Source organism: Lolium rigidum, chromosome 5, assembly GCF_022539505.1.
Source record: "Lolium rigidum isolate FL_2022 chromosome 5, APGP_CSIRO_Lrig_0.1, whole genome shotgun sequence".
Lineage (NCBI taxonomy): Eukaryota > Viridiplantae > Streptophyta > Magnoliopsida > Poales > Poaceae > Lolium > Lolium rigidum.
The window spans coordinates 15,176,306-15,201,422 of record NC_061512.1 but is presented as its reverse complement, the minus strand read 5'-3'; the positions used below and the strand labels follow the sequence as shown (position 1 = coordinate 15,201,422).

Sequence of the window (25,117 nt, the reverse complement as noted above, 5' to 3'; positions counted from 1 at the left end):
TGCGCCCGGGAGCCGCGCCACCGACCTGCGCCCGGGATCCGCGCCGCCGACCGCGCGCCGGAGCCGCGCCGCCGACCCGCGCCCCAGAGCCGCGGCCAGCGCTGCTGCTGTGTGGGGCGGCGCCGCTCGTCCCCTGCACTCGTCCGCCGCTCGCGCAGCCGCACGCCCAGCCGCTTGTCCCCTGCACTAGTCCGCCGCTCGCCCAGCCGCACGCCCAACGCTAGCCCGCCGCACGCCCAGCACAGGCCCGCCTCTCGCCCGTGTGCAGGATGAATTCGGCCCCGGACTGCCCTTACCAGTGAGTTAAAATCATCTCTGCACCCGTGCTTGAATGTGCACATAGTTGTACATTCTTTAATTTCGTTTTCCCATTGTTTGTAGGCTCGAATTGACGAATACACCAGAAAAGCCCGACAGGGGCGAAGAAGAAGACAAATGTGAAGATAGCTACAACACAAGAGAAGACCAAGAACAAGACGCCTCTAACCAAAGCTCCAGGACAAGAGAAATCCAACACTAGTGGAGAAGAGGCCTTTGGTCCCAAGCTTTAGTCCCAGTGCTGAACCAAACCGGGACCAATGGGGGGCATTGGTCCCGGTTCGTTTGGCCTAGGACGACCCCACCCGCTGGAGCCTGTCCTGTAGTGGCCTTTGGTCCCGGTTTGTAATACAAACCGGTACTAAAGGGTCCACCGCAGGGCGCGGCAGGCCGTGTTAGTTGTGGGGAACCCTTTAGTCCCGGTTTGTAATACAAACCGGGTCCAAAGGCCCCGCCTCTGACTATATAACCTTGCCCCTGCCCAAGTGTGAGCCACACTTGGCCATTTTTTCACTTTCTTCACAAGAGGGGTGTATTGCTCTCCTCTCTTCTTCACATGCACAAGAGGTGTTCGATGAAATGCTTAAGAGGATTTGCCACTTGAGTTTACACAAATCAAGCCACACTTAACTTGCTTTTTTCTTCTTCATCGAGGTTAACAACTTTATCCTTTTCATATGCAATTGATAAAATGCATGTGTATATATACATCGTGATGTTCTGTAATGGTTTTGATCAGCTTAATTATATCATGCAGATGAATCGGCAATGGATGTACATTGACCGACGGTTTGACGAGTTCACTCGCGGGCCTGGATAATTTTATGGCCGTGGCGGAGGCAAACAAACATGGTGGATTCATGTATTGTCCATGTGTGGACTGCAAGAATACCGTAAATTACGCTCACTCGAGTCTCATTCACAGCCACCTTCGCGATCCGGTTTCATGCCCGGTTACTATTGTTGGACCAAGCACGGAGAAAGAGGGGTTATGATGGAAGACAATGACGAAGAGGAAGAGGATGATGACGGTTATCCCAATTTCCCTGAATACGATGATACTGCAGAAGGCAATGAAGACAATCAAGTAGAAGATCAAGAGGCACCGGATGAGCTCGCCGATGATGATCTTGGCCGGGCCATTGCCGATGCAAGGAGAGAATGTGAAACTGAAAAGGAAAGGTTGGCCTTCGACAAGATGATAGAAGATCACAACAAATTGTTATACCCAACTTGCGAAGATGGCCATAAAAAGCTAGGCGAGCACACCGGAATTGTTGCAATGGAAGGCGGAGAACGGTGTCACCGACTCGGGATTTGGAAAGTTGTCGACAATAATTAAGAGGAAGCTTCCAAGGGGTAACGAATTGCCCGCCAGTACGTACGAAACGAAGAAGATTGTCTGCCCTCTAGGATTAGATGTGCAAAAGATACATGCATGCATTAATGACTGCATCCTCTACCGCGATGAGTACGAGAATTTGGATGCATGTCCGGTGTGCACTGCATTGCGGTATAAGATCAGACGAGATGACCCTGGTGCTGTTGAGGGCGAGCGCCCCGGGAAGAGGGTTCCTGCCAAGGTTATGTGGTATGCTCCTATAATACCACGGCTGAAACGCTTGTTCGGAAATAAAGAGCATGCTAGGTTGTTGCGATGGCACAAAGAAGACCGTAAGAAAGACGTGATGTTGAGGCACCTCGCTGATGGCTCCCAATGGAGAAAAATCGATAGAGAGTTCCCAAACTTTGCACAGGATGCAAGGAACTTACGGTTTGGTCTAAGTACGGATGGCATGAATCCTTTTGGAGAGCGAGAGCTGCAGCCATAGCACCTGGCTCCGTGACTCTTTGTATATATAACCTTCCTCCTTGGTTGTGCATGAAGCGGAAGTTCATTATGATGCCGGTGCTCATACAAGGCCCGAAGCAACCCGGGAACGACATTGATGTGTACCGAAGCCATTAGTTGAAGAACTTCTACAGCTGTGGTCTCTAGCAGGTGTACGTGTGTGGGACGAGCACAAGCGGGAGGAATTTGACCTAAGAGCGCTGCTTTTCGTAACCATCAATGACTGGCCTGCTCTTGGTAACATTTCGGGACGAGTCAAATAAGGGATACAATGCATGCACGCACCTGTTTACATGAGCTCGAAGGCGATTATTTGGAAAAATGTAAGAAGGTCGTGTACACGGGGCATCGTCGATTTCTTAGGCTTACCCATCCCGTAAGAAAGAAAGGCAAGCATTACAACGGTGAGGCTGATCACCGGAGGAAGCCTCTCCATCGTGATGGTGTTGATATATTTGGTATGGTCAAGGATCTAGATGTAATATTTGGAAAGGGTCCTGGCGGACGGTCTGTTCCGAATGACGATGCCGGACACGCGCCCATGTGGAAGAAGAAATCTATATTTTGGGATCTACCCTATTGGGAAGTCTTAGAGGTCCGCTCTTCAATCGATGTGATGCACGTGACGAAGAATCTTTGCGTGAACCTGCTAGGCTTTCTGGGCGTGTACGGGAAGACAAAAGATACACCAGAAGCACGGGAGGACCAGCAACGTAGGAAAGACCCCAAAAACTGCATGAGAGAGATAAAGGACGTCATTACTCCAGCTACGCTCTTACAAAAGAAGAGAAGGAAATATTTTTTGAATGTCTGAGCAGTATCAAGGTCCCGTCTGGCTTCTCCTCCAATATAAAGGGAATAATAAATATGGAGAAGAAAACATTCCAGAACCTGAAGTCTCATGACTGTCACGTGATAATGACACAGTTGCTTCCGATTTCATTGAGAGGGCTTCTACCGGAAAATGTTCGACTACCCATTGTGAAGCTATGTGCATTCCTCAATGCAATTTCTCAGAAGGTAATAAATCCAGAAATTCTACCGAGGTTGCAGAATGATGTGGTCCAATGTCTCGTTAGTTTTGAGCTGGTGTTCCCACCATCCTTCTTCAATATTATGACACATCTCCTCGTTCACCCGGTCGATGAGATTTGCATTCTCGGTCCCGTGTTTCTACACAATATGTTCCCCTTCGAGAGGTTCATGGGAGTCTTAAAGAAATATGTTCATAACCGTGCTAGGCCAGAAGGAAGCATCTCCAAGGGCTATGGAACAGAGGAGGTCATTGAATTCTGTGTTGACTTTATTCCTGACTGGGCTCCTCCGGGGTGGCACTGGGAGGTCTTAGCTTCCGGGTCGCGCACCTTGGTGCGGAATCCGGGTCCCGTTGTCGACCCGAATATTCTTTGGTGGAGGTCCTATGGGCCACGGTCGTTTCAGAGGGAGCCGGCCCCGCCGGATGAGGTAGCTCAGCGCATTGAAGCGGAGGACCAGCACGTTCGCCGTTACATGTACGCGTTAGACAACATGTATAGGACCGGATGGAGCGTTATGCGGGGATCTCATGTTAGCTATGCTCCCGTTGTTGTTCCGTGGCTTTGGGGGTACACCCGGCGCGGCTCGAGGACCCGGTCGGCGCCCTCTAGGACCCGGTCTGCGCGGTTGAGTGGTTGTAGTAGTGATTGATATGTATTAGGGTTAAATAAACATGAACCCGATCTATGTATGCATGTAATCGCACTATTCGCTTTCAGCACTATATTATCGATCCTTAGTTAAGAACTACATATGTAACTCCATTTTCAGTTTTACGCATTATCCTTAATTTGATCATATGATGGTTCCTATGTATAGCTTGCAGGTCGTTGTATAAAGCATGGACAGAGATGAAATTCAAGAAAATTTCATGGAGAACCTCATAGCAAACGGTACTCTGGATGATCGCGACGACGACGTTATTCCAAATGATGGCGGTGACGATGTCACCGCAACTTATTTGAATGACTCCGGTGAGGGAGCGGAGAATATTGAGGAAGAAGATCCTAGTGGCGCCGGTGAGGAACAAGATCATCATAATGGCTCCCGAACTGTAGTTATTACCGAGGTATATAAATTAATTAAGCCGTTGTTGATCGACTAGATGCATTAACTAATTAAATTGTACTGACTATGAATTATTTCTTTTTTAGCCCTCCGGATCGAGCACTTCTTCTGTAAAGTCGAGGAAGCGAGGCCCGGCCAAAAAGTTGGATGACGGTGTTAGGCACGACATCACCCACATCGAAAAGGATGGTAAACCGATTGCTCCAGAGAAAGGTGCAAAGGCATTTATAGCTCAATGCGGAGTGCTTGTTAGGGACCACGTCCCGATCATCGTTCGAGAATGGCACAAGCCGAAGGGACTAGTGCTGTCTGCAGAGGAAGAAGCTCAAGGTCTTTATATCGATGATGTAGCCAAAAACAGCATTCTGAACAAGCTCATGTCACATTTCAACATAGTACCCGAAGAGGGGGGTGACGCTGAAAAGGCCAAGATGGAGCAGGCCCTCCGCGAGTTTGGCAAGAAGAAGATGGCCGAACTATTCAAGAACCACAAGAAAAGATTGCGCCGCCTTATCTAGATAAAGAAGACTCCGGGCAGTGAGAAGGTAAAAAATCACTGGGACGAATTCGTGAAGTACATCACGGAGTCAGAAGAATTTAAGAGAAGGTCGGAAACAAATAAGGCAAATGCTGCGTTGAAGCTATATCACCAAATTCTGGGTCCAGGTGGATACAGGGCTAACCGTCCTAAGTGGCAGGCAGCTGAGGCGGAACCGACCGATAAAGGGATCAGATTAGGGACACACGGTTGGATCGAACGGTGCAAGGAGTGGTTCTACGGGATTGGGGGAACGTTGTCCAGAAACAGGGAAGTGCATCTATAAGAAAGCTCATCTGAAGGTTCCCATTGATGCCCTGGAACAAGCACACAGGGACGTGGAGGCGGGGTTGTTCCAGCCCGAAAGAGAGAACGATGAGCTAACACGCGCCCTTGGCAACAAAGAACACACCGGACGAACACGAGGAACAGAAGGCTCCGTTTCGTGGAAGTATGGCTTTCCTGCGGAAAGGAAGAGATTTCCTGATAAAAGCCATGAGAGGAGGAAGGCAAGGGAAACAGACCGCCTGGCTAACTTAGAGGAGGGTATGAGCACCATGAAAGCCCAATTAAACATGGTAACCCAAGTACTTACATCTCAGATGGCTCAGGGGCAGGCTGTAGATCCTGCATTGCTCAATGCCCTCGCCCCGCTGCAATCTCAACCACACCGGAAAAGCAGCGTGGCTTCCTCTCAGCAGGTGGATAATGATGATGATGATGACCAGGTGGTCGAGCCTCCTCGCTACCCCCCCGTGGATGATCTCACTGAGAGCCGTCCTTGTGAGCTGCATGTTAAAGTTTTCAACCTATCCTTCAAGGCGGCGGTCGGCATCCTCTTACCTACAAGGTCTTACCATTGCCGTCCGGTCCAAGACGACTTTGCTTGTTGTGATGGTGGATGAAGTGTTGAGAGATTATGAGGGGTTGGTGCTTGAGCACCACTGCAGGTGAAGATGGGGAAATCAAAGAACCGGGAGAAGCCCGTAGAACCACCGTGCAATGGCGGAAGGAGAACATTGTGTTTCCGGGTGAGAAGCCAACAAGCGAGGCCACCTCCGCCTCCTCCGCCACATGTGCGGTCTCCTCCGCGTGATGATTCTCCTCTCGCGCGATGATGATTCCCCTATGCATGACCCGGTCTCCTCCGCGTGAAAATACTCCGCCGCCTCCTCCTCCTCGTCGGGAGACTCCGCCGCCTCCACCTAAGCAAAAGAGGAAGCGGTCCGCGGCACCTCCTACGCTCCGAAGAGATCATCAACTCCGATGAGGGCACGGACTCCGAGTTGTTACCACATGAGCAGGTCGAAGAGCAAAAGGCGTTTCTTGCGCCGAGGAAGATGTTTATTCCACCGCGGTCGGTGAAGCACTTTGCCGAGACGAGAATGAAGAGACCTGAGCTGAGAGCTGATTATGACCGCTCTCTTGGACAGTCCTCTAGAGCGAGCAAAGAAGCAAAAAAGTCGCCCAGCTTGGACAGCAGGACATTCAGGCCGCACCCCACTTCATCGTGGATCCATATCATGATCCAGAGACGGCATCGATGATCGAACGGGCGGCTAGAGCTCAGGGAGCATCAGTTGAGTACGAAGATTACTATCCAACGGCTCAAGTGGTAAACAAATATAGATACGGATCTGATCTCGTCAAACCTGGCGAGCTCGCGCGTCTAGGGACTCAGATGCGAAGGTTGCATGAATGGTACCTGAAAGCTCGTCGAAGAGGTGATGCCTACCTCACGGTGTATCTTAGAGATGAGCATTACTTCCGGGGGAAAGACGAGATAAACCTTGATTTAGAAGAACTGTTTCAGTTATTCAATCAAGACGCCCTCGACAAAGCTGTCATCAGTTGCTACTGCCTGTAAGTGATTTATTTGTGTAATTAAGTTTGTAGCTCATTCATTTGCACTAACAATTATCCTCATTATATTCTTTGTGTACGTTATACATTTAATTATGCAGAATGAAGAAGCTGGAATACAAAAGAGGCAAGCTCCTACCGCTGGGGTTCATAGACCCAAACACAGTTCATGAAGTTACGGTTCGAAACTTCGCCAAGGACACGAGAGGACAACATCGTAATGTTTTTAGAGAAGCAAGCGGACAAAGAGGATATATTCTTTCCCTACAACTTCAAGTGAGTGTTATATATAACATACATTATGCTTGTGCACCTTCCACTTTATTCTCGTAATCATTGAGCTATGCTTGTGCAGATTCCACTTTATTCTCCTAATCATTGATCTTCGCCTTGGAGTCGTAAAAGTCATGGACTCGAAACGTAAAGAATATGCGGAATGGGCGGACATGGCTGCCATCCTCCAGAGGTAGTTTCAATCAATTTCGTATTGGCATCTTCATCTGTTCTAATTCGAAGATATCATCAACTAATCAATTACTCATTTACTCATTATTTTTTGCCGGGCAGGGCTTGGAAACGGTTCATCAATACTGTTCCGGGTAAATGGAAACCGGAGCTTACATTTGAAGATTACCCTGTAAGTAGTACTATATATATAGCTATGTCAGTGAAACTTTATATATGATATTTACTTTCAATACGATGCTTGATTATTAGTTTGATCGAACTATTTTTTCGTAAAGTGTATGAGGCAGGAACAAGGGAATAACTTATGTGGATACTACGTCTGCACCTTCATTCGTGACATGGCCTGTCCCAAGGGTGGGGATGCCCGTATACTCCAGACTCGTGTACGATAACAAATTTTCACAATTAATCTTAATTAGTACCATCTATTGTATTGAGTTCCATTCATATATTGATCTCCTTTTTTAAATATAGATGATACGCCTGCGGGACACTCTCATAACGGAGGATCAAATAAAAGCAATTTAAGAGGAAATCGCGGGATTCTTTATTACCGAGGCCCTTACCCCAGGTGGAGAGCACTATCGGCAGATCGTGACGGCGGAGGATATTCGTCGAGGAGATGTTGTATTGTAAATATGCATGCATTACGTGTACTGTTGACGATGTCGTGTACTGTTGACGATGTCTATATATATTCATGACGATTTTTTGTGGTTTCTTGAATGATATATATGCATTGCTGAAACTCTGCCGCGGCAGAGAAACGCCCTGTTTCTCTGCCGCGGCAGAGAAACGCTGGTACAGCCTAAACCTGTGCCGCGGCAGAGAAATAGCAATTCTCTGCCGCGGCAGAGAAACCTAGGCCCGGTTCGTACCACGAACCTGGACCAAAGGCCTTCCACCGCGAGCTCCCTGGCCGCACCACGTGTCGAGGCCTTTAGGCCCGGTTAAACTTTGAACCGGGACTAAAGGGTACCCCCTTTAGTCCCGCCTAATTGGTCCCGGTTGGGGAACCGGGACTGAAGGCCCAAATGGACCGGGCCTATTGCCCCTTTTTCTACTAGTGCAAGAAAAACACCCCAGTGAAGAAGACTACATCGACGACGAAGAAAACAAAAAAGAATGTTCCATTTGCACATGTGCTACCTCCGCCACCATCGCCTCAAGTACTGCAGCCTGCATCTGGTGTAAAACGAAGCCTCCTCTATTAGCTTGGTGGCTGAATCAATCATGTTTATGAAACTATGTAGCTTGTTGCTTTTGGTACTTCTTCTGCATGCCAACAACATGTTTAAAGTCTTATGTGAACTTATTTTTTTTTTTGAACAGGAGATGGGTCCCGAAGGACCCAGATACTTTCATTGATTTTGCATTACAGTACAAGTGACCCAGAAAATTACAACCGCACATAGGAACTTTACATAAAAGACCCTGAAGGCAAGTTGTGGAAAGCAATCGGGTCCATCTTCCACCAGACTCCATCGCCTGACCGAGATCTTCACCACCGGGGACAAACCACTTGGCATGAAGACCTCGCCGTCGCTACGTCGCCGGCAGATGCCGAATAGACAAGCTACAGACGCCAGCTTGAAGCCATACTGCCTCCCATCAGGCATCAAGGCCGGGAGGAATAAGGGGAGGCTGCGCAGCTTGCCAGCACTCCAAATGGCCGCCATTCGGCCAGCAGAGTCGACGACGACACACGTCGCCGAGGATGAGCCCAAGATGAAGCAGCAGAACCTGCTCTTGGTCCAACGCCGAAGACCCATCTCCGACGCGGTGACGAATCTGACAAATCCAGTGACAAACACATCTTCAGCATCTCCACTCCCACCATGGCAGCAGAAAGGCCAGGATGAAATCATCCCCAAATCCGCCAGGACTAGCCACCTCGTGAGCTTATTTGCAGAGCAAACACCAGATCTATCCCAGCCTTGTACCATCCACCATGGATAGCGCGACCAAGGCAGAGCCGGCAGCCCCCCAGCGTTGCTCACCGGCACCAGGGGGTAGCTCAAACACGGCATAACGCCAGAAGCCACCAGGGCAACACAAAGCCTAGACCTAATCCTAATACTACTAGTCCTATATACAAACAGTGGCCAACCACCTACTCCATCTTCCCACCGGCCGGCAACGCCACCGGAGAGAGAGACGGGAAGGGGCGAAGACGAAGAACGGGGGTCGACTCTCAACAGGGGCCTGCGGGGAGAGAGCCTATTCTCAAGTTGGAATCCTATCTTACTGTCGTGACAGTATGTGAACTTATTAAACTGTGCTTGTGAGACTATCTATGATTTTGTTTCAGTTCTGATTGTTAATTTGTGACAAATTGAGGGGAATTGCTGCTGAATTTTTTTGTATTTGGTGTTGAAGTTTCTGGACAGAACTTCGCACCTCAGTTTGCTGGACCATATGTGCCCAGAAATGCCTCAAATTATAACAGTACAATGGTATTGGTGTTTATGATTTTCTGTAATTTTTTCAGATTTTTCTGAGAAGAATTTTTTTCGACCAAAATTTGAGAAATTTCGAACAGAAAATGTTTGTTTAACGATGCAAATCTGCCCAGAAATTGCTCAAAATGTAACAATAGACTCCTTTTGATGGTTTTGATTTTCTGAAATTTTTCCAGATTTTTCTGAGAAGTTTGAATTTTTTCCAAAATTTGAATTTTCTGAATTTTTCGGGTGCCCAAATGACCTGAAAGTGCTACCTTCCTTTTGAAACCAGGGCTATTATGGTAAATACTACCGTATACACTGAAATACATATAATTCTTGAACAGTTATCCTTTGAGGTGTACAAAGTCACTACGGGGGAGACGCCGTGGGCCGACGGCCCCGCACCGTCGGCACAGGTAAGTCCACCGTCGGCACCGTCTCTGCCGACGGTGACCGTCGGCGTACCGGCGTCGGCACAGATGGCGTCGGGGTTCGCGCGTGCACCGTCGGGGCATCATGACACCGTCGGCACAGGCGTACGCCGACGGCTGGACGGTGGCCGTCGGCCTGCCCATCGTCGGCACACCCATCTCGCCGTCACGCCGGCTGCCGTCAACGTGCCCACCTGTGCCGACGGTTTCACCGTCGGCACAGTTTCATCTTTTTTTTTTCCAGAACCGGCGGGAAAACGTTTTGATTTGAACTGAGAAAAACGCGCGCTGGGCAGCAGCTGTGCCGACGGTGTCACCGTCGGCACGGACCCCGCCATTTGGCACAGCTTACGGGCTCGTGCCGACGGTGACACCGTCGGCACAGCTGCTGCCCAGTTTTTTTTAATTTTCCTGATTTTGCTCCATTTGCACAGCAATTGCATATAAAATAGCAGTATCATATACGAATTGCACACATATAGCTCACATCACAGATATAGCACAAATATGGCACCAAATCCCAAATTTAGTACAAATATAGCACACAAGCAATACGGTACATATAGTCATCCTACATAGATCATTCTACACATATAGCATGTGTCATGTAGCTAGTACAATGTAGAAACTATGGTGGTGCACCACCCGAGTGACGATCTAGCTACAGACGATCTAGCTCCGAGTGGGTGAAGTGAGGCCGCTGTATCTCGACGGTGCTCGGGGAGGTAGAACCACGACGAGAGCCACCGGAACCAGAAAAATGCCGAGGTTCGGCGTAAGCACCAGGAGAATGGCGACCGGGGTGCATCGGCGTACCACAAGGAGTGTCGTTCCCGGATTCTCCCAATCCCTACATGTTGGAGGGAGTTAGCAACTTAGCCATGTCACACCAAGTTAGCAACTTAGCCAAGTTAGCAACTTACCGGGGTCAACCGACGCCGACGCTTGTACATGATATAGAACTCCTCCTTGGACGGGAACACCGGCGTCGGCCCCGGATGAGGTGGCTCGGGAGTGGTTCCTCTCGCACTCCAGGTCATCATGAACCGAGTGAAACTCGCAAGAAACGGGAGAGATAGCTCGGATTCAAACATGGGGACTTATGATGTTTTGCAACCATAGAGATTGAAACTTACCTCCATCCGGTTGCTCGTCCACCGGACATAGGCATCTTTCACAAGGTCATGCTCCTTAATCTTCTCGAGATACTCCTCGTAAGCTACCGCATAGGCCTCCTCGAGCTGAGTCTACAATTTCAGAAATAATGCGTCTCATCAACATAGCCATTCGGGAACAAGAGTCAAAACAGAGGATGAAAGTGTGGATGACTTACATCAACCTCTACCCGAGAACGGCATGTAGTCCGCGAGGAGGTAGCGTAGCTGCCGGAGGGGAGGGTAGCCTTGATCTGCATGAAGTTCCTCTGAGGCTTGAAACCCCCAGCAAGGCAGGCAGGACGTCCATGCGGCTGGCCGGACCCCGCTAGCATCATCGCCACCTCGTCGACCGGCTCGGTCATAGGGTCCTCCACCTCTGGATGGAGCTTGGCGTACTCCTCGCAGTATCTTTCCTTGTTCTCTTTGGCCTTGCCGTAGTACATCTCAGGCGCGGGCCGAGGCTCGTTCGGACGGGGCGTCACCAGCTTCATGTGCGTCCACGCTTCCATCTCACCAAGTTCCCTCCCGAGCTTCTTCCCCTGCATCACAAAACAAATGTTATGCATATCATCGAAAATCAAAAAATGCAGCTTGTTCCATTTTTATATGTACCGTACGCTCCCGATAGCGATCGGTGCCGCTGCTCCCCGCAGATGTGTGTTCCCCGATTCCCACGGTTGGCCTTGTTCCGGTCGCTCACGGCCTTGAAATCGGGGTTTTCGCCGACCCAATTCTTGACCAACTCCATGAAGGCGGCCCTCTTATTATTATCAGCCCAATGTGGTACAACCTGCAAAATCAAAACTCATTTGAAGAACAAACAATATAGTTGCAAGTTAGCCGCGGTACATAGAATCGCATTGACAATTACTTACCGACATGAAGTCATCTATCGTCATAGCCGGGGCGAGTCCCTGCACAATCTCAGGCTTTGTGTACCTTACGCCCGCTCAGCATAGAAGTGGCCGATGCACGTGATCCTCTCGGTTGTACCACTCGCTGCCGTGTCAACTTCCGACACATGTTACGGAGCACCACGTCCGCCCTCTCCTTATGCTCGGCCGCCACCCTATAATTGCGCTGCAATCAAGCATAACGTAAAGTGTGAGAGGCATGAGTTATCACGGTGGGGTTATCAACTACATATGAACGAAACCCAAAGAGTATGCATTACGTACCCAAAACTTCTTGATCACGGCGTCGGCGGCGGAAGTAAAGCCAGTGGTAAGGCGCTATCTCAAAGTCTTCCCAAGTGTAGGCTAGCTTGGACTCGCCCCCAAGGACCGGAGTGTACATCCCCGGCCAGTACTTCCTAATAGCAGCTCCAATCGGACTCCCCGGCACGCGGACATTCTTCCCCGTGTATGTGAAATTCCTGCACAATTATCAAACATTAGAAAATGCTAAGTGTCATAACGAAAATGAAATCACCTTACTACTTACTCTATCTTTCCCGGGACAAGGAGCCACTTCTCATCCTCCGTAGCAGGTTCCTTACTCTCATCGGGAACCTGCGCTTCCCCACGAATCCGCAACTTCTTCGGAGCCATCTCCGTCGAAGCCTCCTCGTCCCTAGACTCCTCCTCCTCCTCCCTAGTGTCCTCCTCCTCCTCCCTAGTGTCCTCCTCCTCGTCCATAGACCGTGAAGCCACCGAGCCGAGCGCGAGGGAATGTCGGCTAGAAGGAGCCGTGCATTCCCCCTCGTCCTCCGGCTCGTCCTCCCCTCGTCCTCCGGCCTCGTCCTCCCCCTCGTCCTCCAGCTCGTCCTCCCCCTCGTCCTCCCCGTCCTCCGTCTCGCGTCTTCGTAACGCCGGGTGGGAACAATGGGTCTTCCACTCCGTCCGGAAGCACCCGGCCCCGGCTTCCGCCGATGCATCCGATCAAGCAAGGAGCTCGATGATGCCTTCCGTCCGCTCATATTGGGCAATTACCCGCATAAGAAAAGAGAAAATATTTAATAAGCATGTTGAAAATTAATAAGCATAATGACAAATATAGGTACTAAGCATAATGAAAAATGTAGGTATTAAGCATAATGACAAATGTATGTATTAAGCATAATGATAATGTAGGTACTAAGCATAATGACAAATGTATGTATTAAGCATAATGATAATGTAGGTACTAAGCATAAAAGACCCTCACCATTCATCACCACTCTCATCTCTAGGCATTGGGTTCTCAGCCTCACTATCAAAATCAGTATCATATGAGTATTCATGGTCGGCATTGGGTTCCGGTTGAGTCTCGACAATGTTGTCTTTGTTCGCATGGCGCTTGGTGAGCATAGCTATGTCCTTCAGGTCCACCACGGTCTCACCACGCATTTGTACATCGTTGTGGAGATCCTGAAGACCTATGTCTATTTGAAGAGCCCCGAACTGCTCTTCCTCTTGATAGAAAATTCCCTCATATGTTACCGGGTCAATGTTGTTGTAATCGTCCTCGGAGGGGATGGGTAGCTTACCATGTGGCGATACCTGGAACACGACTTCCCAGCCCATGAGTTCCTCATTCTGACATGGGTAGGACAAATAATAAACTTGCTTGGTTTGGTGAGCCACAACATAGACGTCGGATCCGCTGTAGGTGGTTGTAGGCCTAACTTCAACTAAACCAATGGAGGGGGTGCTTCTCATTCCACCGTGTGGGTCAAACCAGTGGCATTTGAACACAAAGAGCTTGAGTTCTATGTTTGCGTTGTTGAACATCAACTCGTATACCTTTTGTAACCTTCCATAGTAATCAAGATCATCGGCTCCGCGGGTGTAGACCCCAGTATTTATTGTTTTTGCATTAGGCCGGTTCTTCTGGTGAAACTCCGTATGGAAGCGATATCCATTTACATCATACTTCTCATGCGTATGGACTCTACGGTTAAAACCCTGGGAAACGCATCTCAACTCATCTGTCATCTCAACGTTGGGATCAGCTCCCTACAAGTTCAGTTCAGATTATTTTGTGCATTAGTTACGTGTAATAAGACAAGTCACGGATTGCAAAGTAAGAGGAACATTTGAGAAATTACTTTTTCATGGAACCAGTTCACGAAGCTTTTATTTAAGGGCGGGGCACCCTCTTTCGAAGAGTGTACCACCGCGTGGGAGTGGGACCATTTCTTCCCGACCACATTTCATCATGGAATTGGCTGAAAGGAGAAAATACGTATTAGACCAAAACCAAGTTACCGATTGCAAAGTAATTGGTTCATCATTTTACCTCATGAAATCGACCACTTCCTCCATGTTCATAAGCACGTAAAGCATTATGCAATCCTTCTCTTCCGGCGAAATGTTCTCCACTTTTGAGGCACCGGCCTTGCCACCGGGATATTTGAAGAGCAAGAGCTTTGGGTCACGGTTGGGCTCATCGGAATTGTACCGAGCGACCGGGTTATGCTTAGTGGGCACATCATTGGCATAGTACATTGTCGTGGCGTCCGCCATCTCATGGAGGAGAGTTGCCTCAGCTATGCATGCTTCAATCTTATTTTTGTTTCCACATTTGTACCGAATATATTTGAACTCCCTCTCAATACAAAACTGCCAACGATACCGCACCGGTCCCCCCAAGAGTGCCTCGTTGGCGAGATGCACGATGAGATGTAACATCGGAGTGAAGAAGCCCGGGGGGAATATCATCTCTAACTTGCATAGCATGTCCGGCACTTGCCGCCGCAGCCTTCTCAATCACCTTGGTACATATCTCGCTTAGCACGGACCGTGCGGAAAAAATGGCTCACCTCCGCAAGCACTCGCCGGACATGATCGGGGAGATACCCTCGAAGCATCACCGGCATCGGCCGCTCAATCCATATATGATAGTCGTGACTCTTGAGCCCGTTTATTTTTCCCGTAGCAAGATTGACTCCCTTACTCATATTCGAACAATAACCATCGGGGAACATCACGTCATATTTGAGCCACGTAAATGCCTCCTTCTTGTCGGCGCTATCAAGACAAGTACTTGGCATGCGGCTTTAACCAACCTTTTCGATTGCCCTCAGGAGGCTGCATGTGTAGAGCCACCCTGTCACATATCTCCTCAATATCGACTCTAGCTGAAACATTATCCCTTGACTTGCCTGGTATGTTCCAGCAGGTGTTAAGGAATGCCTCCCCACAATTCTTTTCGGTGTGCATCATATCGATATTATGGGGAAGTTCAAGGTCCTTGTAATACTCGAGCTCGTTATGCCCGCTATGTGAGTCCAAGTTGTGCGTTTTACCATATCCCTCAAATTGGTGGCCGGGTTCCTTACTAGGCCGGAGAGCACGTAGCTCAGCATCAACAGCTTGCACCATTGAACTTTGGTATTTCTTTATGTTCAAGCACAACTACGCCTTTCGTGAAGTTTTTCTTGTCGGATCCGAACCGATGCCCCGGACTCGAGGAACTTGCGGTGTTTGTCAAAGGCAACATATTTGTGTCCAGCTTTTAGGTGCCTCGAATTCTAGTTCGTGCCCGCACACCGGGCATGGAAACTTACCAGCTGTACTATGCCCACGGAATAGGGCGTACCCGGGTAGGTCATGCATCGAATAGTGGAACCAAACTTTCATGATGAAGTTTCTCTTTGATGCTCGGTCGTATGTCAATGTACCGTGATGCCACGAGTGGTGCAAATCATCCACAAGTGGTTGCATTAAGACACTCAATTTCTTCCCTGGATATTCAGGCCCTGGAAGGATCATCGACAAGAATATGTTCTTCCTTTGCATTACGACTCCGGGAGGGAGATTGAGCGGAATAACAAACATGGGCCAGCAGCTGTACGCGGCAGTCGACATACCATATGGGTTGAATCCATCGGTTGCTATCGCAATTCTAACATTCCGAGCCTCACTTGCCTCATTTGGGTGCTTTTCATCGAAGCGCTTCCATGATTGACCATCAGATGGATGTACCATGGGTACCCGTTTCTTCTCGTCTTGCAATCTTATCCCGGTCTTATGCCATGTCATCTCGCTTGCGTCTCCTCGAACATGTAAAGCCGCTGGATTCTTTTGATGAATGGGAGATAACGAAGAATCTTTATGGCTACTTTTGTCCGCCTCTTCCGACCATTGCCTACATCTACCTCATGATACCTAGAGTGACCACACTTGGCACAAGTACTTGTCATCCGCATAGTCTTTCCAAAACAAAAGGCAAAGTTTTGGACAGACATCATATGTTACATAATCCATTTTCAATGCTTTCAAGATTTTCTTCGTTTCGTACATGGTCTTGGGCAAGCAATGACCTTCGTGCAACATGTTACCTCATCGTGCTCGGAGTCTTTTCAAAGGATGCTCGAGTACTCTCAAACATGCACTTGTCGGCTAGCAACTGCGTGATGCCATCAAGTTGAGACATTTTTGCACCCGGGTATAGAGGCCTCCTAGCCGAGGCCATCATATCAATGAAGGCCCTCGCGGTTGGCTCAGGTTCCTCCTCCGGAAGTTCCTCCGGTTGTGGCGGTCCCTCCGGTTCGGGCGGTTCCTCCGGTTCGGACTCGTTCGTCCCATGGTAACTCCGGCATGTCAGCATCCCGAAGATCATCTAGCAAGTTTAAGATGCCATCGTTCTCATTGCCATCGATCCGCTGCCGCATCACCTCACCTCTATCACGTTCGTGCCGAGAAAAGTCGACCGGCGGGTCGTAGTCACGCATATACCCATTCCACCAAAGGTGTTTAGTCATCTCTAGAATATCCTTAGGATGACGCCTCCCGCAGACATTGCAAGGGCAACGGGGACGAACAATCCCCTTCGAACCACGAGCTAACTCCTTCACTAACAAATCGGTCTTCCATTTCCATTCATCCGTCACTTGAGTCGAACTAACACGGCCACCGTACATCCACTCATTATCAGCCATCCCGCTTTATTGCGTGACAAACAACAAATAGTAGCATGAAATTGAATGCATCATATTTTTACTTTTCTACCGGCGAAAACGCGTGCATCAACCTACATCTCTACTAGGTGGGCTCCTAGCAGCCTCGGACCCGTAGTTGGGTACGTTCTCCACGCTGCTCGGGTGCGAGACGAATTTCGGCAGCACCTCCCCGCTGCTCTCCCGATACACGTCTCGGCAAAAGCCGAGAGGATGTGCATCCGGAGAACAACGAGGAGGCGCCGACGAAATCCCGTCTCGCACCCGAGCGTAACATGGAAAACGTACCCAACTACGGGTCCGGCGATCGTCCCGTAAATGCCACAAGCGTTACGGTTCAAAATATGCCGACCACTAATGCATATTTATCCGCGTAACGCTTGCGGACGGGAATTGACACCTAGGTTACGCGACTTGACGGAGAAATGAAATCTAATGACATAAAAAATGCGGAGGGGAGTCGGCAATTCAGCTCACCCTCGGCCGTAGAGGAAGTAGTCGAACAACCGGCGATGTCGACGGCCGTAGAGATGCGCCGCAAGATCCGGGATCGTCACGCGGGATGCTCACTACTGGACCTAGTTAAAATAATAAAAATTTGTCAATGCAAATTTCAATTTCCATTTCTATTCCTTCATTTTCATTTCAATTTACATTAAAATTTCAATTTCAATTTCCAAATTCTTTACTTCATTTCAATTTCAATTTGCAAATTCTATTTCAATTTGCAAATTTACAATTACAATTCTATTACAATTCTATTTCAATTCTATTTCAATTTGCAAATTTACAATTTACAATTACCTAGCTAATTGCAAATACTAAAAAGAAAAAAAAACCTTACCATGGCCGGCACCGGGTTGCTGCGGGGGGACGGCGGCGGCACCGGTGGGCTGCGGGGGGACGGCGCGGCGGCGGCACCGGCGGGCTGCGGGGGGACGGTGGCGGCGCGGCACGCGGCGGGGCTGCGGGGGACGGCGGCGCGCGCGGCGGCCGGGAGGACGGCGGCGGCCGGGAGGGCAGCGGCGGCCGGGGACGGACGGCGGCGCGGGGCGAGCGGCGGCGGCGGCGCGCGCGGGGGGCAGGGCGCGTGGGGCGTGGGCAGGGCGTCGATCTGGGAGGGCAGCCTGCGTTGACCCCCACTTAAGTGGGTTTGTGTGCCGACGGCCAGGATGTGCCGACGGTGACCGTCGGCACACTTTTTTATTTTTTTTATTTATTTTTTATTTCTTTATTTTTATTTTTTTATTTTTTTTATTTTTTTTGATCTTTTGTTCTGGCATGACTGATGTTGCTACAATAATGCTGAGAAAAAAGAATGCCGTAGAACATCCCCACTTTTGCCCCATCTTGGTGTTTGAGGGGGTGCCCTACTTAATCAAGGGGGCAACTATGCATTTCATTCATGGAATAATGATAAATCCCAACATCGAGATAAAACGAATGAAACCAACACACAAACACAACTGGAGATAAATAGTTACCAAAGACGCAAACGACTCTAATTGATATCGAGTTCTCGTATTTGTTGGTCCTCTAGTGTAGGAACCCCATGTCCGGGAAGCCGGGCACACCCGGAGCGGGTAGCATTGGATATAGAACCATCTCAAATCACTTTTGTGCATGCCATGTGGCCACACACAACTTTTGGGGCCATTCCCTAGGTCCGATGCTCGATTTCTGACGAAACCCTAGTTCTGTTGACCGCGCCGTCTACCCCTTTGACTGCATCCCATCGGGGTTCCCCCGGTGGGCGTATGCCTACGTTTGAGCTTGGTTAGGTCATAGGTACATGTGGAAACAAGGATCATACCCTATGATCCCAAGGTTCTCTCCGGTTCACCTCCGAGGGAGTTCCCCCCTATACATGCAGAATCTGCCTAAGTGTAGGAACCCCATGTCCGGGAAGCCGGGCACACCCGGAGGGGGTAGCATTGGATATAGAACCATCTCAAATCACTTTTGTGCATGCCATGTGGCCACACACAACTTTTGGGGCCATTCCCTAGGTCCGATGCTCGATTTCTGACGAAACCCTAGTTCTGTTGACCGCGCCGTCTACCCCTTTGATCGCATCCCATCGGGGTTCCCCTGTGGGCGTATGCCTACGTTTGAGCTTGGTTAGGTCATAGGTACATGTGGAAACAAGGATCATACCCTATGATCCCAAGGTTCTCTCCGGTTCACCTCCGAGGGAGTTCCCCCTATACATGCGAATCCGCCTAAGTGTAGGAACCCCATGTCCGGGAAGCCGGGCACACCCGGAGGGGGTAGCATTGGATATAGAACCATCTCAAATCACTTTTGTGCATGCCATGTGGCCACACACAACTTTTGGGGCCATTCCCTAGGTCCAATGCTCGAATTCTGACGAAACCCTAGTTCTGTTGACCGCGCCGTCTACCCCTTTGACTGCATCCCATCGGGGTTCCCCCGGTGGGCGTATGCCTACGTTTGACCTTGGTTAGGTCATAGGTACATGTGGAAACAAGGATCATACCCTATGATCCCAAGGTTCTCTCCAGTTCACCTCTGAGGGAGTTCCCCCCTATACATGCAGAATCTGCCTAAGTGTAGGAACCCCATGTCCGGGAAGCCGGGCACACCCGGAGGGGGTAGCATTGGATATAGAACCATCTCAAATCACTTTTGTGCATGCCATGTGGACACACACAACTTTTGGGGCCATTCCCTAGGTCCGATGCTCGATTTCTGACGAAACCCTAGTTCCGTTGACCGCGCCGTCTACCCCTTTGATCGCATCCCATCGGGGTTCCCCGCGGGCGTATGCCTACGTTTGAGCTTGGTTAGGTCATAGGTACATGTGGAAACAAGGATCATACCCTATGATCCCAAGGTTCTCTCCGGTTCACCTCCGAGGGAGTTCCCCCTATACATGCGAATCCGCCTAAGTGTAGGAACCCCATGTCCGGAAGCCGGCACACCCGAGGGGTAGCATTGGATATAGAACCATCTCAAATCACTTTTGTGCATGCCATGTGGCCACACACAACTTTTGGGGCCATTCCCTAGGTCCGATGCTCGATTTCCGACGAAACCCTAGTTCCGTTGACCGCGCCGTCTACCCCTTTGATCGCATCCCATCGGGGTTCCCCCGTGGGCGTATGCCTACGTTTGAGCTTGGTTAGGTCATAGGTACATGTGGAAACAAGGATCATACCCTATGATCCCAAGGTTCTCTCCGGTTCACCTCCGAGGGAGTTCCCCCTATACATGCGAATCTGCCTAAGTGTAGGAACCCCATGTCCGAGAAGCCGGGCACACCCGGAGGGGGTAGCATTGGATATAGAACCATCTAAAATCACTTTTGTGCATGCCATGTGGACACACACAACTTTTGGGGCCATTCCCTAGGTCCGATGCTCGATTTCTGACGAAACCCTAGTTCTGTTGACCGCGCCGTCTACCCCTTTGATTGCATCCCATCGGGGTTCCCCCGGTGGGCGTATGCCTACGTTTGAGCTTGGTTAGGTCATAGGTACATGTGGAAACAAGGATCATACCCTATGATCCCAAGGTTCTCTACGGTTCACCTCCGAGGGAGTTCCCCCCTATACATGCAGAATCTGCCTAAGTGTAGGAACCCCATGTCCGGGAGCCGGGCACACCCGAGGGGGTAGCATTGGATATAGAACCATCTCAAATCACTTGTGTGCATGCCATGTGGACACACACAACTTTTGGGGCCATTCCCTAGGTCCGATGCTCGATTTCCGACGAAACCCTAGTCTCCGTTGACCGCGCCGTCTACCCCTTTGATCGCATCCCATCGGGGTTCCCCCGCGGGCGTATGCCTACGTTTGAGATTGGTTAGGACATAGGTACATGTGGAAACAAGGATCATACCCTATGATCCCAAGGTTCTCTCCGGTTCACCTCCGAGGGAGTTCCCCCCTATACATGCGATCCGCCTAAGTGTAGGAACCCCATGTCCGAGAAGCCGGCACACCCGAGAGGGGTAGCATTGGATATAGAACCATCTCAAATCACTTTTGTGCATGCCATGTGGACACACACAACTTTTGGGGCCATTCCCTAGGTCCGATGCTCGATTTCCGACGAAACCCTAGTTCCGTTGACCGCGCCGTCTACCCCTTTGATCGCATCCCATCGGGGTTCCCCGGTGGGCGTATGCCTACGTTTGAGCTTGGTTAGGTCATAGGTACATGTGGAAACAAGGATCATACCCTATGATCCCAAGGTTCTCTCCGGTTCACCTCCGAGGGAGTTCCCCCCTATACATGCATAATCTGCCTAAGTGTAGGAACCCCATGTCCGAGAAGCCGGACACACCCGGAGGGGTAGCATTGGATATAGAACCATCTCAAATCACTTTTGTGCATGCCATGTGGACACACACAACTTTTGGGGCCATTCCCTAGGTCCGATGCTCGATTTCCGACGAAACCCTAGTTCCGTTGACCGCGCCGTCTACCCCTTTGATCGCATCCCATCGGGGTTCCCCGGTGGGCGTATGCCTACGTTTGAGCTTGGTTAGGTCATAGGTACATGTGGAAACAATGATCATACCCTATGATCCCAAGGTTCTCTCCGGTTCACCTCCGAGGAGTTCCCCCCTATACATGCGAACCGCCTAAGTGTAGGAACCCCATGTCCGGAAGCCGGCACACCCGGAGGGGTAGCATTGGATATAGAACCATCTCAAATCACTTTTGTGCATGCCATGTGGACACACACAACTTTTGGGGCCATTCCCTAGGTCCGATGCTCGATTTCCGACGAAACCCTAGTTCCGTTGACCGCGCCGTCTACCCCTTTGATCGCATCCCATCGGGGTTCCCCCGTGGGCGTATGCCTACGTTTGAGCTTGGTTAGGTCATAGGTACATGTGGAAACAAGGATCATACCCTATGATCCCAAGGTTCTCTCCGGTTCACCTCCGAGGGAGTTCCCCCTATACATGCAGAATCCGCCTAAGTGTAGGAACCCCATGTCCGAGAAGCCGGCACACCCGGAGGGGGTAGCATTGGATATAGAACCATCTCAAATCACTTTTGTGCATGCCATGTGGACACACACAACTTTTGGGGCCATTCCCTAGGTCCGATGCTCGATTTCTGACGAAATCCTAGTTCTGTTGACCGCGCCGTCTACCCCTTTGACTGCATCCCATCGGGGTTCCCCCGGTGGGCGTATGCCTACGTTTGAGCTTGGTTAGGTCATAGGTACATGTGGAAACAAGGATCATACCCTATGATCCCAAGGTTCTCTCCGGTTCACCTCCGAGGGAGTTCCCCCCTATACATGCGGAATCCGCCTAAGTGTAGGAACCCCATGTCCGGAAGCCGGCACACCCGGAGGGGGTAGCATTGGATATAGAACCATCTCAAATCACTTTTGTGCATGCCATGTGGACACACACAACTTTTGGGGCCATTCCCTAGGTCCGATGCTCGATTTCCGACGAAACCCTAGTTCCGTTGACCGCGCCGTCTACCCCTTTGATCGCATCCCATCGGGGTTCCCCCGTGGGCGTATGCCTACGTTTGAGCTTGGTTAGGTCATAGGTACATGTGGAAACAAGGATCATACCCTACGATCCCAAGGTTCTCTACGGTTCACCTCCGAGGGAGTTCCCCCTATACATGCGTAATCCGCCTAAGTGTAGGAACCCCATGTCCGGGAAGCCGGCACACCCGGAGGGGTAGCATTGGATATAGAACCATCTCAAATCACTTTTGTGCATGCCATGTGGACACACACAACTTTTGGGGCCATTCCCTAGGTCCGATGCTCGATTTCCCGACGAAACCCTAGTTCTCGTTGACCGCGCCGTCTACCCCTTTGATCGCATCCCATCGGGGTTCCCCCGGTGGGCGTATGCCTACGTTTGAGCTTGGTTAGGTCATAGGTACATGTGGAAACAAGGATCATACCCTATGATCCCAAGGTTCTCTCCGGTTCACCTCCGAGGGAGTTCCCCCCTATACATGCGAATCCGCCTAAGTGTAGGAACCCCATGTCCGAGAAGCCGGGCACACCCGCAGGGGGTAGCATTGGATATAGAACCATCTCAAATCACTTTTGTGCATGCCATGTGGACACACACAACTTTTGGGGCCATTCCCTAGGTCCGATGCTCGATTTCTGACGAAACCCTAGTTCCGTTGACCGCGCCGTCTACCCCTTTGATCGCATCCCATCGGGGTTCCCCCGGTGGGCGTATGCCTACGTTTGAGCTTGGTTAGGTCATAGGTACATGTGGAAATAAGGATCATCCCATATGATCCCAAGGTTCTCTACGGTTCACCTCCGAGGGAGTTCCCCCCTATACATGCAGAATCTCTCCTGCCCTTTTTTTCCCGCCCACCCTTTTCCCGCTGCTTCTCTCCCGCCCTTTTTTCCCGCCCACCCTTTCCCGCTCCTTCTCTCCCGCCCTTTTTTCCCGCCCACCCTTTCCCCCCGCTTCTCCCCCCCCCCTTTTTCCCGCCCCCCCCTTTCCCGCCTATTCTCTCCCGCCATGTTTTCCCGCCGTTTCAGCCCCTCGTCGGCCTATATATAGCCATGGCTTCTCCACTAACAAGCACCAACGAACATTTCTCCCTTCATCACTTCTCTCATCCAATAGAACCACAAAATCCTCTCGAGCTGAGCCGCCGCCGAGATGGCTCCTCGTCGCCGTAGCAACACGGGCTTCATCGGCGTTCGCCCGCGGCCCGCGGGACATTTCGCGGCTGAAATCACCGCCGGTAGTACGCGTGTGTGGCTCGGCACCTTCTACACGAAGGAGGCTGCTGCCCGCGCATACGACGTTGCGGCTTGGAGGTTTGGCCGGCCGCGCCACGAAATGAACTTCCCGGAGGTCAGGTCTCTGACGGAAGCTCGTAGTCTCTCTACCGAGCCACTACTTCGCTCACAGTGGTGAAGCGCGGCGGCACGTGGCTGGCCAGCCGGCGGATTGATACCACCGAGGCGGACGAGCAGCTCATGGCACAATGGCGCGCAGACCATCCCGGAGACGTCGAGGCAACGCGCGCATTCCGGAAGGAGAAGCGTACGTACAGAGAGAGAGAGGAGGGCGGGAAAGCGGCAGAGGAAGGCCGAGGTTGAAGCAGAGTACGCCAAAGGAGAGGCGTCGACATGGGGGAGAATGATGAACGGTGGTTGTGGAACCTCACAACCACCGCTTCGCAGGACACCCCAGCCGAGGATGAAGATTTCGACTTCTCCGATTAATATGTGTGTGTCGAGTCCGTGTGTCTAGCGGGTCATGTGTCGACCCGTTGTTCTTTAAATGCTTTGATTTGTGTGTGGGTCTAGTTCTTTAAGTGTTTTGGTTCATGTGTGTGGGTGTAGTTTCTTTAAGTGTTTTGCTTCCTCCGTGTGGGTGTAGTTCTTTAACCGTTTCGGTTCGTGTGTGGGTCTAGTTCCGTAAGCGCTTTGGTATGTGTGTGAGTCTAGTTATTTAAGTATTTTGTATCGTGTGTGAGTCTTAAGTATTTTGTATCGTGTGTGGGCCATTCACCCCTCCGAGGTTCGATTTCCGGCGAAGGGGTTCTATACCGCCCTTATACATATATATAGGTTTCCCGCAAAGGGGTTCGCCAAAATAGCAGTGAGAAATAAATAAACAAAAAAAATGATTGGGATTAATAATTATCTCTTTGGTGCAAAAAAAATGGAAAAACAAAAAAATGTGCATAATTGGCTGTGCCGACGGCCTTGTTTGTGCCGTGGGTGACCGTCGGCACAGCAGAAGGGGGACCCAGTTTTCAGTCCCTGTGCCGACGGCCGCCGTTGCGCCGTGGGCTACCGTCGGCACACTGTAGACGGCGCCGTGACAGCCTAACGGCTGGGCCCGCCTGTCTGCGCGTGTACCGACGGCCGTGGCTGTGCCGACGGTGACCTTCGGGCGCCAAGTTTCTGTGCCGACGGTCCGGTTTGCGCCGACGGTGACCGTCGGTGTAGACAGCTGTGTGCCGACGGTGACCGTGCGCCGACGGTCTGCTCCGTCGCCGGTCGACGAGGGCCTCTGTGCCGACGGCCCCGACATTTGGCCGTCGGCACATGTGCTGGC

At 50.6% G+C, this 25,117-nt stretch overlaps 1 protein-coding gene across 1 annotated transcript in view; it reads left to right on the top strand.

The window, feature by feature from the left end:
• The first annotated feature begins 8,702 nt into the window (after positions 1-8,702).
• The window catches only part of LOC124655647, an 18,145-nt gene continuing 1,730 nt past the window's right edge, over positions 8,703-25,117 (top strand). The window contains exon 1 of the mRNA XM_047194509.1: positions 8,703-9,038. Within this exon, the coding sequence (XP_047050465.1) occupies positions 8,703-9,038 (336 nt within the window). The remainder of the gene's footprint in view (positions 9,039-25,117) is intronic.